The following is a 15,261-nucleotide window of genomic DNA, read 5'->3' as shown; positions in this document are numbered from 1 at the left end:
TATCATCTGGTACTGGTTTTCCTGGAATCTCTGAGATTGCTGGAATAATGTTCACAGCAGCAACTTGGGGCCAAAGCACCACAAAATAGTATGGTCTGGCTCTTACCAACATAGAATTCGGTCCCCAAATAGACAGACTCAATGAAAGGCAGGGTTGCGGGCCTGGTACGCCAAGCCAGAGTAGATCATCTTTCAGCTGCACGAAGAGTTCATTTATGGACACAATCCGGCCAAAATGGTGCTAAGGAATCACACTTATCTGAACAGTTAACATTTTTATTTCAAAAAACAGAATACTATATATAACACTTTTAGAGAATAAAAGATACCGTAATTAAATGAATACCATGTTTTTAATCACAATAAAGATGTACAGAATCCTTCCAATGTCAGTTTACATAAACATTATTTAAATAGAATGCAATTTAATTGGGAGATTTCAGGAGTGATTTCTGCCTTTCACATAATAAAAGCTCTTTTTGCAGGTTTCTGTTGGTTTTGTTTATTTAAATTTTATATCCTAAACGTATATTACAAGGGCTCATTTAAAAAAATTTAGGATATATATACTGTATTTGAATAATTATTTGGGGTTATATATGCAATGAACAGTACATTTTCTCTGTTGTAACTAATAGAGAGCAAAGTAACTTTGACATACAAATGAATGGAACTGTGTAAAAGTTTTGTCTCATTCAAGTAGAATATAGTTTGAGATTCAAAACAGATTCTTTCTTGAATATCACAACTGCTGCCCATCCCCCCTAAGAATGGAGGGAAATGTACAAAATGCAAAACCAAGTACGTAATTCATTAATTTTCACTGGGTTTAAATTTCTGCCTGCTGTAGACAACTCTAAATATCTGAGACTTTTACCTTATTCTGGTTATAATCACCTAACCAATTTAAAGAGCAAAACCTCTAAAATGTTATTTTTTTTTTCTTCCTATCATATGTCTTCTTCCTCCATAATAAGCTGACACGCACTTTTTGAATCAAATGCACACGGTATATACATCTAAGTAGAAAAATACATCCTTTCAATTTTTTGGTTCTATGTAGACGCCTCGTTCCTAGGAGAAACATGGATATTCAGGTTTATTTTGGAATCTCTTTCTCTGTTTATCAACTAAGTGTAGGATGAAAGTGCCTGTTTCCTTTTCTTTTTTCCTTCGACCCTTGAAAGCTCAGCGTGAATTTTTAGTGAAGAGCTTCGTCCACTTTAAACTTTATACCACTGTGTCTACTATACTGAAAAGAGGTTGACTCAACAACTTACACACTCACCCACACACACGTGAGAACAGATTCTATCTTGTAAAGTGTACATCCATTATTCAATATTTTAATATACCTTAAAACTTTCAGTTTAGCAATTTTCTTAAAGAGTCTGCACTTGCAGCTGTCATAAAAATGGGGAGAAAATTGTCTCTGATTTCAAAACCATCCAAGTAGTTTGTATAAACGACTTTCCAAAGCCCAGGGATAGGTGTACTTGAAGGGCAAGCACACATGTGTCTTAAGGAAAGAGTTACGAAATGTAAAATTTGATCGTTATTTGAACATTTATTATTGATACCAGTTACTCCAACTGACTGAAAAGATGGTTGCTGTTATCAGTAATTACAGTCTTGTAGCTACACTGAAGTAAAGCTGCACCCAGTGTATCAATTATTGATGTCTTATAGGCTGGCCGTTCCATTGGTCTCATCCCACTGTTCTTTCCACTGCACAGATTGTTAAGAATGATTCATGAACTGTTGCTGTCTTCAAACTATATACTGAAAAAGGTAGCCAAGAAATAATTGCAAGTTGGACTGAACATAAAATAATTCGTGGCTTCAGGATATGTTTTTGACACAAGTCTGCCTGACCATTGTAGAAAATTTTGTCAGTTTATGTGAAAATATTTATTACCTGTAACCATAAATACATACAAAAACTGCGTGTTTTATGTAACAGTATGTCAGTAATGCATTTGTTACTTTTTTGAAATTTCTTTTTGTCTTGATTACTGTTCTTCCAAATACCATTTTCAAAATAAATTACACTAGGGAAAGTGATTGCTGGGCTACATTTGCAATTGTAATAATAATTTTCCTGGGAATGCTAAGTTATAACCTTTTATTTTCAAAGCAATTAAACTTATTGTTGATTGATGTTTACCGTCTAATGTTCCTGGAACACGAAAAGAATGTGCTTCATACACAATCTTTCATTATAACACATTACTTGAGAATAGCGACTTGATATAACAGTATTCAGTTGTGTTTGCAAACCAAAGAACACAATTATCGCAATTTTACTTGAAATCCATAAATCCACACACAGGATTGAGTTCAACAGCATCACCGAATGCTATTTGTTATTCAAAGATGAATGAATCAATAATAATAAAAAAAAACCCAGAACTGATAAATCATTAGTACTTTAATGCAGAGTGGAGAGAGTAACTAATAAATCATGCATTTCAAGCACTTGTTTTCCTGATGGCATGTTTGAAAACATAAAACATGCAATGAGGAGATGCAGGTCAATATGAATGAATAATACCAAACTGCTCAGAATAGCGTTTCACTGCATATCCTAGGTTAAAAGAAACACTAAGAAAAGTGTTATTCCATAATTTCTTTAAACAATCAAAGAATCCAACCACGCCATGAGTATCTTAAACAATGATCTCTAGGCCATTATTTCCAAATAAACATTTGAAATGTCATAGAGGTGGGAGTGGAGTAAGTGAGGAGGTTAACTGCATGCATGATTTGTTTTAATGAGCTCAATATTATTACAGGTATCAATTTATATTAGAAAGCAACTAATACAATCATTTACTTTTTCAAGTGTACTTAACTGATTCATTAAAAATTACAGACACATATTTGTAAATGACTCAAAAAGCAAGAAATCAGCTTTTTACATACACATCACTTCTGTGAAGTTAATAATATTGAGCTTTGTGTTGTACGGCCTACTGTTTCTGAAAGGTGAAAATTTTCAATGATAATTAATGGGTAGTTCACTCTCTTCCAGAGATTTAGTCATCACAAAATTAATCATAAGAACCATAAATTTTCTCCACAATTAATTATGCATTAAAACATTTCTCTCAGGCATCTTTTTCTGAATCTTTGGTGGGAAACACAGTTTATTAGGCACATAGTTTAAAACACTATTTGGTTACTGGTGTGGTTATAAATATTATTCTAGATTCACATGCAGAAAGGAATAAGGCTTGTCGTATTTACCACACTTTACTACCAAGTAACATGTTCTTACTTATTTCTGGAATGAAAAACAAAACTAAACAAAATAAAAACCACTTTCTACTTTATAGCACAAGAAAATTTTATGCCTGATATTTTAAATTCCACTCAGAAGCATTAAGAAGTTAAAGGAAAGTTATTTGGATATAGCAAGGTCTCATGAAAACTATTTAATAAAATCTTTCAATGAAAAGTTTATCCTCAAGTCGAAGACTATTGGTTGGTACACTGACTCTAAGAGGGAACACTATACAATCTGCAATTTTGATCACTGTAGCATTACTGATCAGTGCTTATTGATAATAGAAATCACACTGAAAATCACATTTCCCATGGTATTTCTTTTTTATGTTTAAAAGGTTTTTTTTTTTTTTATAATGGATTAGGAAATGAAAATTGGGGGAGGAATGGGCAAGAGACATAAAAACCTATGGGAATGCATGCAACAAAAATATGCAGTATCACTTCATGTAAACTTCTGCTTTCTACATGCAAAGATGCCTATAAAAACTGAGACCAATTTTCTAATAGATGAATTTTACATTAACTCAGTAACAAAAACTGTTAAACCAATTCCATGATTTTGCATAAGCAGGAGACTTGAAATGATTCAAAGATTTCCAGGATAAGTGTTTCATGGCCCAATTATGCTAATTAGATCTCTAAGAACGAAACCATACAGGATTATTCCTTGCTTCGGTTTCTTGTTCTTTTGACGAGGGAGCAGAACAACCCAGTTTTTGGAGGAGGGCCCATCAGCATGGGGGCTTGGTTCTTGTGTGTAATTTTTATCTAGGGGAAAGAAAAAAGAGAGAAAGAGAGTCATCTCCAGATAGAATTCCAATTTCTGAGAATGTTAGGTTATTAATATTCCATAAATTACTGAAACACAAGTATATAAAATGTAGTTTCTGAATTGCTATTATTTCAAAAATATTTTTAAGAGAGATAAAGATATGCATTGAAACCATATTTCAATGCTCAGGGTACTAAGAACACATAACAATGAACTGCAATCACATTTTAATCATCATGTTACCTCTAACCTCATTTGTAACTATATGCCCAAACTCCTTGTTTAGGTTTAATAATTTTTTTTTATTTTTTTATTTTTTACAGAGACAGAGAGAGAGAGTCAGAGAGAGGGATAGACAGGGACAGACAGACAGGAATGAAGAGAAATGAGAAGCATCAATCATCAGTCTTTCGTTGCGACACCTTAGTTCATTGATTGCTTTCTCATATGTGCCTTGACCGCGGGCCTTCAGCAGACGGAGTAACCTCTTGCTCAAGCCAGCGACCTTGGGTCCAAGCTGGTGAGCTTTTGCTCAAACCAGATGAGCCCGCGCTCAAGCTGGCATCCTCAGGGTCTCAAACCTGGGTCCTCTGCATCCCAGTCCGACGCTCTATCCACTGCTCCACCACCTGGTCAGGCTTAATGATTATGTAATATAATTTGTTGACCATTAGTTATGTATCATTTATTTAAGGCAGGAAAGGATGCACCATTACAAAGTTCAGAATCCCAGCTATAGCCAAACATCAAGCTGCACTTGGTGGTCATGGCAAGCCTTATTTATCTTACTAATCAGCTTGTTTCTCTCTTTCAACACGAACTGCAAGGCTTAACTTCAAAACAATCATTAGAATTGAAAGTCACAAATTAACATGAATAAAAGGTCAGGAATGATGAACTACTTTTCTAATTTGTTAATTAATTGGTAATAGAATAGACTCAAATATTGAAAAGCCTACTTAAAACACTTGTGAGAGACTGTTTTAAAGTTACTCGTTTTGATTTCTTTGATATAAAACTACGAGTCGCCTTAAATGAGACAAGCTTAAAGTAGATTATGTCTGCAATTTTCTCTCATTCAAGTCTAAATTAGAGAAGACATTTTGTGAATCTATGCTATGCTCAAAGCTAATTGAAAGCAATTATCAAAGTGGCATTTTGTCTGTGACTTTAAGATACATTGTGAGATAATAAATGATTATCATTATGTAATAAAAAGGTCACATCTTGCCTTTGGGCTAGTGACACTAAGAGTTTTCAAAAGCAATCTGAGACATTTTCTTTAGAGAACTGCAACTAATACAAGAGCCATCGCTTATTAAGTATCAGTTGTCACCCCCATATACCTGAGTCAGGGATGAGTATTTCTTTCAAAAAGAAACACCACCTCATTAAAAGCTGAAAAAATGTATCTCTTAAAGTGCGTACCTGACATTTCCAAGTTAAAATGAATATCCTTCACTTGTCATTCACTAATAGAAATGAAACACACACACACACAATGTACGTCACGTGAACAGGATCATTAAAATTGGCACTGGGGCTTTTGGGAAATAGAGATTTACTTCACAGTCTAGAAAGACAGAAGTATGTCAAAAACCTGAAAAAACGAACAACTTTATTAAACTTTGTTGAAATCAGGTTATTCTGGGAGGATTCAGTGTTCTCTCAACTGTAAAAAGAAGTTGTACCTGTAAAGGGTCACTGGGCGAAACCAGCCCCTAACTCTGTGGATATATAATTTTATTTTATTTTGCTCTTATGAACTGGGGAATTGATAGCCATATAGTTAAAATACCAGAATGCACCTGTATATGTAGATTCAAGGAGATATCTACCAGATTTCCTGTCTTAATACTTCAGCTTTAGATTACGCCATACTATATGCTACTGATTTTAAATTCCTCTGAATCTTAGCTTTGTTGAGTATATATAATACCATATCATTCATTCATATATTCATTTAACAAAATGGATTGAGTCTCTACTATGCTTTAGGCACAGTACCAGAAACTTAAAAAAAAAAAAAGAGAATACATTCTTTGCCCATAAGAGGTATAGTCAATTAGGCAAGAAATTTAACAAGTATATGCAATAATGATATAGATGCTGAAAAAGAAGGCTAAGCAGAAAGGCACTATTTTTTAAATGTTGAAATGAGCATGAATCTTTTCATACAAAAATATCACTTTTAGATAAGTACCTGGGAAAGCACTTATTACATATTACTTATATAATAACCTTAGCTTCAAATAGAACATTAGCAGTGAAAGTAAGAAGGTAGACATTTGATTCACAGTTGCTGGACTAAATATTTTAGAGGGTACAATGGTAATAGGACATGCTGGGAAACAAGGTCATTATTTTCAATGGAAGAAATACATTCTTCTAGTTACATTTAAAGTTAGAATCAGTTTATAACAAATCGTATCCCAAACAACACAAATTATTAGGTACGAGATTTTGTTTGCTCTTTGAATTTTGTTTGACTATGGCTATCTTTATATTGGCAATCCTTTTTTGAAAGAAATCACATGTCATGTCTTCAAAAATAGCACAGTATCTCATTCGGTGCTCTTGACACAATGGGACACTTAATCCATGTTCTAGTTTTCAGTTTCTAAGCAGGATAATGGCCAGTCCTATTTTTAAAATTTTCTATAACCTGGCTTCTTTGTTGTTGAATCGGTTCCATGGTCAAAATGCACAACTCTTTCGTTTTCTTTAAGTTTTTAAAATTCATTTTTTAGAGATGGGAGATAAAGAGAGAAAGAGAGAGAGAGAGAGAGAGAGAGAGAGAGAGATGTTTACTCTAACATTAATTCTATAAAAATTAAATCTACACCTTTCTTGTCTGTTTATGGAAATGACATCCCTGACATGCTCCAAGCACGTCTGGCCCAACTCATTGGTAGTTCCTTTCCTAGCTCCTTGTTTTCCAGCTTTGAATGTTCCCATCACCCTTTATTATCAAGGGTAGTGTTGCTCTTCTCACATTATCTGAACACCCTGATGGACATCCATTCCCTAGAGACCACGGCTACCCAACTCGGGGCTTAGCAGAGCATCTGAAGGTGGCATTGTTCTCTCCTCAAGGAGTTCTCATACCTACTTCCAAAAGAACAACTTTTCCATTATTTTATTTTTATATTACCTAATTTTATTTTCTCATCAACCCTGGGAGGTAGGTGTCAACATCCTTAATTTACAATACAGGACAAAAACAAACAGCTTTCAGTAACTGGCATTACACCACTCAAGCTGGTAAGGGCAAGAAAGGCTTTGATAGCTGACTTCTCCCCCAAGCATCCCTGTTTCCCACCTGGGTACCTTCCTCCCAGTCATACCCTGGAGAACATTCCCTCTCTTCTCTGCCACTACCTCCAGCCCTGTCCGGTCCAGCTTAAGTCACACATTGTTGTGAAATTTCAAAGCACAGGGCTAAAAACAAGATTCTAAATGCCCTCTGAGAGGAAAACCAGGTCTATACAGAAAAACTAAAATCAGCATGGCATCAGGCTTCTCAAAAAACATTAGTGATAAAAGAATATGGAGAAACTCCTTCAAACCCCAGAGCAAGAGTTAATTTTATCCTGGAATATTATACTTAGTCAATGTATTGATTAAATGCAGAGGTACAATGAAGACTGTTGCAGTCAAAAAAGGATCTAGAGAGTTTACCTTTGATATGCCCTTTAAAACATATTAGTGGGTGTTCTCTGGCAAAACAAATAAGTGCGTGTAGGATGAGATTTACAACACACAGGATCACACTGACCACAGCAAAGGCTGGTGAGGGTGGAGAGTAACACTCTCCTACACTGCTGGCAGAAATGCAAAATGGCACATACAGCCACTGTGGAAGACAGGCTTGTCCAATGACAATAACACATGCAATGGCACGCTGTGATACGCACTGGGCTACGGAGGAGTTAGGGGGCAGTGTGAGCACAAAGCAATGCCAGTTAGATCGTGGTGGAAGGACAGAGCTTAATTAAATCCGAGTGTTAGAAACAGCCCTCTGGAAGCATAGATTAGGGACCAGGTGCCATGCCAAAGGCAGGAGACCAGCTGGAAGGACAACACAACCCAGAAAAGCAGCGCAACAGACTTCAGTGCCGGCAGCGGCAGATCAAACTTACCCGGGAGGGGTAATCGATAGGTCGCGATACTAGCTGACTGGTTGTGTGGAATTTTTGGAAAAGGGAAAAAGTCTAGTATGCTTTTCATGACTTTAGCTTTGTTTGTTATGTGTGTGGTGATGAGTTTTATAGAAAGAGGTGCCTTTTTGGCTGGGGTAGGAACCAAGAGGCTAGTGAGCTCAGTGCTGGGGGTGATGTGCTGAAGATGTTCAGTGTCTTTCAGATATTATTAGGTCTGGCGTTCAGAAGGGAGGACAGGTCTTGATACAGAGTTAGGTGCGATGATGAGTTTATAATAATATCCACTGAGAATAAATTATTGAAGGACAGTGTGGTGAATCCGACCATCAGAGGTTAGACTGGGTAACCTAGGAACACTGATGTCAGAGGCTGAAGCGGAGGAATGATGTCCTAGGAAGAAGTCTAAGTACAAGAAGCAGAGAGGTAAGAGAAAAGCTAGAAAGAAGCACCACCACATAGATATCGCTAATCAATCTTCTGCGTGGCCTGTTCTTCTTCTATTAATGAGGAAGAAACCATCAAATTGCATGTGTCACGGCCAGGCAAGCCTTCATTTGTCACGATGGCTTGCATATAAGTGATTAAGTTCCTGAATTGTTTACACTATTTCTAAATCTAGAAACCATTATATTTATGACTATACATAGCAGAATGTTTTACTAGTTGTTGATGGAATTCAGAGGTTGACAAGCATTTTCTGTAAAGGGCTAAGGGACAAATATCTAGGCTTTGTGAGCCAGAGAGTCTCGGTAACTATTCACCTTTGCCACCGTGGCACGGAAGAATCCACAGACTATATGTAAATGAATGGGTGTGGCTGTTCTCCAGTAAGCATACGTATGGAAACTAATATTTGAATTTTAACATTCTTATTTGGATTTTTTCAACCATTTAGACTGTAAAAAGAAGAATATTCTTAGCTCTTTGGCTATATAAAAACAGGTAACTGCTCAGATTTGGCCCAAAGGGCAGAATTTGCTGACTCCTGATGTAATTATGGTGAAATACTGAAAATTACATCCAGAATTATAAGGCATGCAGTGGAAGAAACAAATTGTAATTTAAAATTCTAATTAACGAGTCAATAGCTAAAAAATGGGTGAAAGTACAAGTGATTTCATGGGGCATATTTTTGCTATACTGCGTGCCACCATTCAGAATTCATTCTGTGAAAATTCTGAATTAGAATATAGATTAGCCTTCCCAATTTTGGTAATGCATCAACTGATTAAAATTGGCTTAAATGCACAATCTCTTTATTGCTTTGTACCAGGGTGGGCTTAATAAAGTTGTAGTTCTTAGAAAGTTACCTCAGCAGGTAGCATTTTCCTTTTGAAATCATCTCCCTGTGTCTCACCAATATTTTCTTCCCCTGCTTCACCTTTTTCAGAGTTCATTATCCCTGGATTTATTCAGCTACCTTAAAAATGAATAGACTTTTCAGAGCCAAATAAATATCATAAAATATCTGTGGGGATAGCTTAATTTTGCAATTATCTGGAACATTAATAGTTATCCAGCTTGACTCTGAACTAAGATTGTCTCCTTCCAATAAAGAAAACCATTTTGAATTCTTTTAATTCATGCATGTAGCCGAGCCATATGACAGTGGGAAGAAAGAGCACGCTAAATTTTTCGGGTCCATAACTGCCAAAAAGCAAAGCAATGAAACATAACCATTTTCCAAAATTTCTATGCCAGCGTTTTTATGATTCCAGCCATTATTTTCTGAAATGATAGTAATTTCCAAGTTTAATGTTATAGTCTTTGATCTAACATCAAATCCAGAGAAATCATTGAGAAGAATTTACAATAAATCTTTAAAATATGGGTTTGAGAAGTTTACTTGCTGATGAAATTCACAGGAGTTTTAAATATGAATGGTAACGAGAAAAGAGAAACTTTTTCCTAAAAGTGATGGGCTATTTGGCCACATTGCAGAAGAAATATTCATACCTGGAATTGAATTCTTTTTAAAGATATAAATTTGGTTCTCTCTTCCAAAATATTTTATGGTTGTAAGTTGGCTGCCAGGGATGGTCAACATTTAAAACAAAATAAACCTTTTTATAATGTTCATGTCTCTACAGATAAATTTTACCCACAACTTTAACCCAGTACTTGTTTTTCTTTTTATAGGGGCTCTCCAAAGAAACAAAAACAAAAATAGAAATAGAAATAAAAATAAAAACAGAACAAATCTAAATAACACAAAAATATTTGCATCCTTGGCTATGGCCAGAGAATATTCACAATATTTACTATTTGCAATTTTACTCTCTTAATAAGTAATATTTCTTATATCTTTCCCTACATGGTCTCCCTCAGATAGCATAGGGGTTAAGATCATGAACTTGAGATATGAGGCAAGGGTTTGAGATCCAGCTTGGCCACTGGTCAACGTTTCTCACATTTTTGAGCCTCAGTCTCTGTTTACTAAAGGAAGATAATAATACACATGCTTTATAGGACTATTACAAGTATCACATAAGACTATACATGTTATATATGTGCTCAATAAATGCTGCCTAGTATTTTTAGTGTCATTAGATTCAGTCCAAAGGAGAACACATTTTGCTAACTGCTCTCCTATCTGAGACAAGAAGGCTTTCAGGATTCCTTGGGTGACATTGGGAGATGGCATATTATGGCCATCTGCCTTCTCTCTGAGGAGGCCAGAAGCACCTGGTAGTATTCCAGACACATGACAGGTTCCACTCCTATCAAAAAAAAAGGGTAGAAAAAATATCCATGTGGGACATGTACTAACTCACAGATAGAAATTTTTTTAAACCAAGGGAGACCAATAAACACATACTGACATATTACAAAAAATAATGTTAATGAGCCAATAGCTAGACTCAGCTATACCCTTGGCTATTTGGAACATCATATAACTTAAAAACATTCTGTTAAGGTTAAATTATTTCATGATAATGCAATAAACATTTTGACGTGGTACCCATAAAAAATTGTATCAGATGGTGGAATAATAATTGATTTCCCTAACAATGTGCCTAGGACATTGATTGAGGAGCATAATCTAATTGAGTTAAATTGGAATAGAGAGAAAATAAACTAGGTATTATCCAGATTCTCCTTTTCCCAGGAATTGTTCCATCATTTGTTCAATTGCTCAAGCCAGAAGTCTGGATCATCCTTGGCACCTTCCCCTTATCTCCCATAACCAGTCTATCAATTTTATCCCTCAAATATTTTCTATATCTCTTGACTTTTTAATTTTTATCTTCCTACCACCACAACTCGAAAACCTGAACAAATTCAAAAGTCTCCTAACTGGTTATTGCCTTCCCTTATGATCCATTCCTCTCCCAGACTGATTTATCACCATGCCAATGTGATCACATCACTCTCCTGCTTAAACTCTCTTTAGTTCATGTGCCTCTTAAACTAAAGCTAACAATCCTTCTTCCTGTGAGTTTCTAGGCCCTACAGCTCTGATTCCACTGAATCACCTGCCTTACCTTACATCTCTCATCCTTCTGGTCCACATCTATCATGTCATTTTTCAGATCCTTGTGCCCACCATGCTCCTTTCCCCCTCATTCTTTCCCTTTGGATAGGACAATCTTCCCTCCTTTTATGCCTAGTTATATGCTCCTCATCTCAGGTCTGTTTTGAGTTCCCTGGAAAGTTTTCTCAGACATCCTTTGAGGTGGTCAAATTTCTTTTTTTATACCCTGTCGTAGTACCACAGTACCATGTTATGACAGTACCACAGGATCATAGCACCATGAACATTTTGTTCATAGAACTTATATCATTACTGGAGTTTTATATTTGTATGACTCTGGGTAATGTATAACTTCACTGAGTTCAAAGATCATGTCTTTATTGTTGTTGTTTCCATTATAACCTTCTAGGGCAAAGGGTCAGCACCTTTATCAAGAAGAAATTCAATAAATATTTGTTGAGAAAATAAAATAATGAATCTGACATTTTTGACTTAGCTTGGATAAAATAGTTATATTCTCTTAATTTTTATTTATTGATTTGAAAATCCTATCTAATGATATCTATTTTGTTCACCCCACAAAACTATAGTGTGGATAAAACAATACAATATGTAAAATCCTTTAAAATTTTTGCCTTCTCAAATGAAACAGGTGCAATTATGTTCTGAATATTCAAGAAAATAAAAACAATAAATTATTAAATTCCATTCAGTGTATATTTATTTATTAAGAATTTTTAATTCAAAATTTTATTTGAAATTGGTAAGTCACCCTGGAAATATCTCTGTGGAGACATGGAACCCTGTTCTGTGTTAGTAGATAATAAGGAAACTTTTACTTTTAAAACTTTCTACAATAGAGGGGGTTGCTCTTTGAGAAAAATCTTAGAGTGTCTTAGCCATATTTCCTAATTTTATAGACAAGATGCAACCAGATAAAGTGTGACCACAGGCAAACGTGAGAGAAAAATCAGGCTTAGGCCTTATGATTCTCTAGTCTAGGGGTCGGGAACCTTTTTGGCTGAGAGAGCCATGAACAACACATATTTAAAATGTAATTCCATGAGAGCCATACAACGACCCACTTACGTTACACATTATCCAATAAAAATTTGGTGTTATCCCAGAGGACAGCTGTGATTGGCTCCAGCCACCTGCAACCATGAACATAAGCGGTAGGAAATGAATGGATTGTAATACATGAGAATGTTTTATATTTTTAACGTTATTTTTTTTTATTATAGATTTGTCTGAGAGCCAGATGCAGCCACCAAAAGAGCCACATCTGGCTCGTGAGCCATAGGTTCCCGACACCTGCTCTAGTCTGTATCCTGAGAGGAGACACCTCTAACCGCTCTGGAAGGAAAGAGAAATCACATCTACTATCATTAGTCTGATGGTGCATATAGAATAGGAGACTACCCGTTCCAGAGGAATATATTCCATTTTGAACTTGATATGAATATTTTTTAAAAATTGCTCCTCTTGAAAGTTAGTGACAAAATTCTGTAAACTGCATACAATTTTACAACTTCTAGAATATGTAGCAGTCCTGGGTCAAATTAATATAAATGTGTGAAGTATTTCATCCTTGGTATATTTTTCATTTCAATTTTTGCCCTTTTGTGTTTTTGGACATTGTGTTCAGTTAGGGTTAGGAGTTCCAACCAAAGAATTAGAAGATAAAAGACACTATTATATTTTAACTGAAATGAAACAAACTTTTAAAAATTAAAACTAACGACTAGATTAATTTAGTTTTCAAAATGAATAAAAGAACAATTTAGGTTAATTTCACAGTATTTAAATAGAATGTATTAAAGAGGGGAACTATGAAAAGGTACATTTTGCATTAAATATAACATGTTTGGATTAACTTTTTCAATATAACATGGTAGGAAAATTCTTTAAAATATTTTTGTGCAAAATGCAATCAAATCTAATCAGTTTGGCATTAATTAAGCTCTAATAATGTACTTCAGTATCTCTCCTAAGTAGTGTGATCCGTTTTCCCATCACCCAGGTTTATTTGCGCACGTTATGGTGTCATCATAATTTTAAAACATACGAGAAAATGACAGAGCTGCAAAATTAAAATAAATGATTAATGGTATTTTTTTTCATGTTTTGTACTAATAGGTATTACTGAGCCTTTAAATTAATAGAGCTGTCAAGCTCACGGGTGTTACAGATCCAGCAATGAACCAAAATGGAAATTATATATTCCACAGACACCTAAAGATGACACTTTGGAATATTTTAAATTTTAATTAGTAGGTGCAATTGTTTTGTTCTCCGTAACCACCGCAAATTAATTGGAAATTAGTCACAACCAGTCCCATTTTGTAACAATCTGAAATTAAAAAGACTGGTGCTTTACACTTTAACGTTCCTGTTTGGGGGCCAGAAAGCACACAAGCAGTAAATTGCATTGTCAATTAAAAAAACACAACAACTGTTGTAAAATTAGGAAAAATTATGCACAGGTAAACAAAACTAATTAATGCATAAGTAACAGGGAACGCACAAAATAACGCCCAACTAAACACTAAAGTGCCAGTCTTTGTGGGAGAGCTTTAGAAATGCAAATTTATGCAAAGCTTTACCAACAAAGTCTTAGGTAAAAGGATGTTTTTAGTTTGTGTTTCATTTAACTGGTTTTGGGGTCTCATTGCTGCTCACACCTTAAAAAATATACCCATCAGAACAGCAGTCAGCTTATTCAAATATGTGTCAAGATGGGAAGATTGTTAATTAATTATCTATTCCTCAAAATATCAAGATAAGACTCATTAAATAGCAAATGTTGATTTTCTTTCCCTAAGATTTATCCTTATTCTGTATTTAAACATTAGGCAAAATGCAATTTCTAAGCACATCAGAAAAATATTCAGTATCTATACCTACCTGGTAAGCATTTTCTAACTGATAATTTTGGTTACTCTTTGTCTTTCATCACTAGAAGTACAAATGTTCCTTTGTCAATTATTTTTCTCTTCTAAATTAAGCTATTAGAGTTTAAGATTCCTTGAAAATGCTTATGTCTACAAAACCAGCAAGTGTCAAGTTGCAATGGCTGTGTAACTTTTAATGAGAAAATACTATTCTTATCAAGTTTTCAAAACAAGTCTCATTTCCAGGAAATCAATGTGATGCATTCAATATTATTTCATACTATTTAAAGTTAATTGATTTAATGAAATGGATGGGGAGATTTGGTAAGAGTTCGGTAAACTTGCAGATAACTCTACTGTTTACTTTGCATAATAATTTCCCAAAGTGGTGTTTTCCCTCCATCCTTATAAAAATTCCATAAAACATTGCTTTCAAGGAGAAAAACATATTTTTAACATCAGTCTATAGTGAATTTCTGCAAAAGTTCTAGAAAAGGTGGCTATTTCACAAAAAGTTAATATACAGAAGTTTTAATAAAATGAGATTCTATAATAAAACAGTTGTAAGGCTGCGTAATTTCTTTTTTTAAGTGAGAAAGTGAGAGACAGAGAGAAGGACAGACAGGGTCAGAAAGACTGGAAGAAAGAGATGAGAAGCATCAATTC

General features: G+C 34.9%; 1 protein-coding gene across 3 annotated transcripts in view; it reads right to left on the bottom strand.

Moving 5' to 3' along the window:
- Nucleotides 1–262: 262 nt before the first annotated feature.
- Nucleotides 263–15,261, bottom strand: part of DGKB (diacylglycerol kinase beta) — a 645,807-nt gene continuing 630,808 nt past the window's right edge. For all 3 annotated transcript variants that reach the window (XM_066354004.1, XM_066354003.1, XM_066354005.1), the window contains one exon: nt 263–4,059. In XM_066354004.1, coding sequence (XP_066210101.1) covers nt 3,952–4,059 — 108 coding nt within the window. In that variant the 3' untranslated portion in view covers nt 263–3,951. The remainder of the gene's footprint in view (nt 4,060–15,261) is intronic.

Source organism: Saccopteryx leptura, chromosome 12 (genome assembly GCF_036850995.1).
Source record: "Saccopteryx leptura isolate mSacLep1 chromosome 12, mSacLep1_pri_phased_curated, whole genome shotgun sequence".
NCBI lineage: Eukaryota > Metazoa > Chordata > Mammalia > Chiroptera > Emballonuridae > Saccopteryx > Saccopteryx leptura.
The sequence above is the reverse complement of the archived record's forward strand: the minus strand, read 5'-3'. Positions and strand labels throughout refer to the sequence as shown.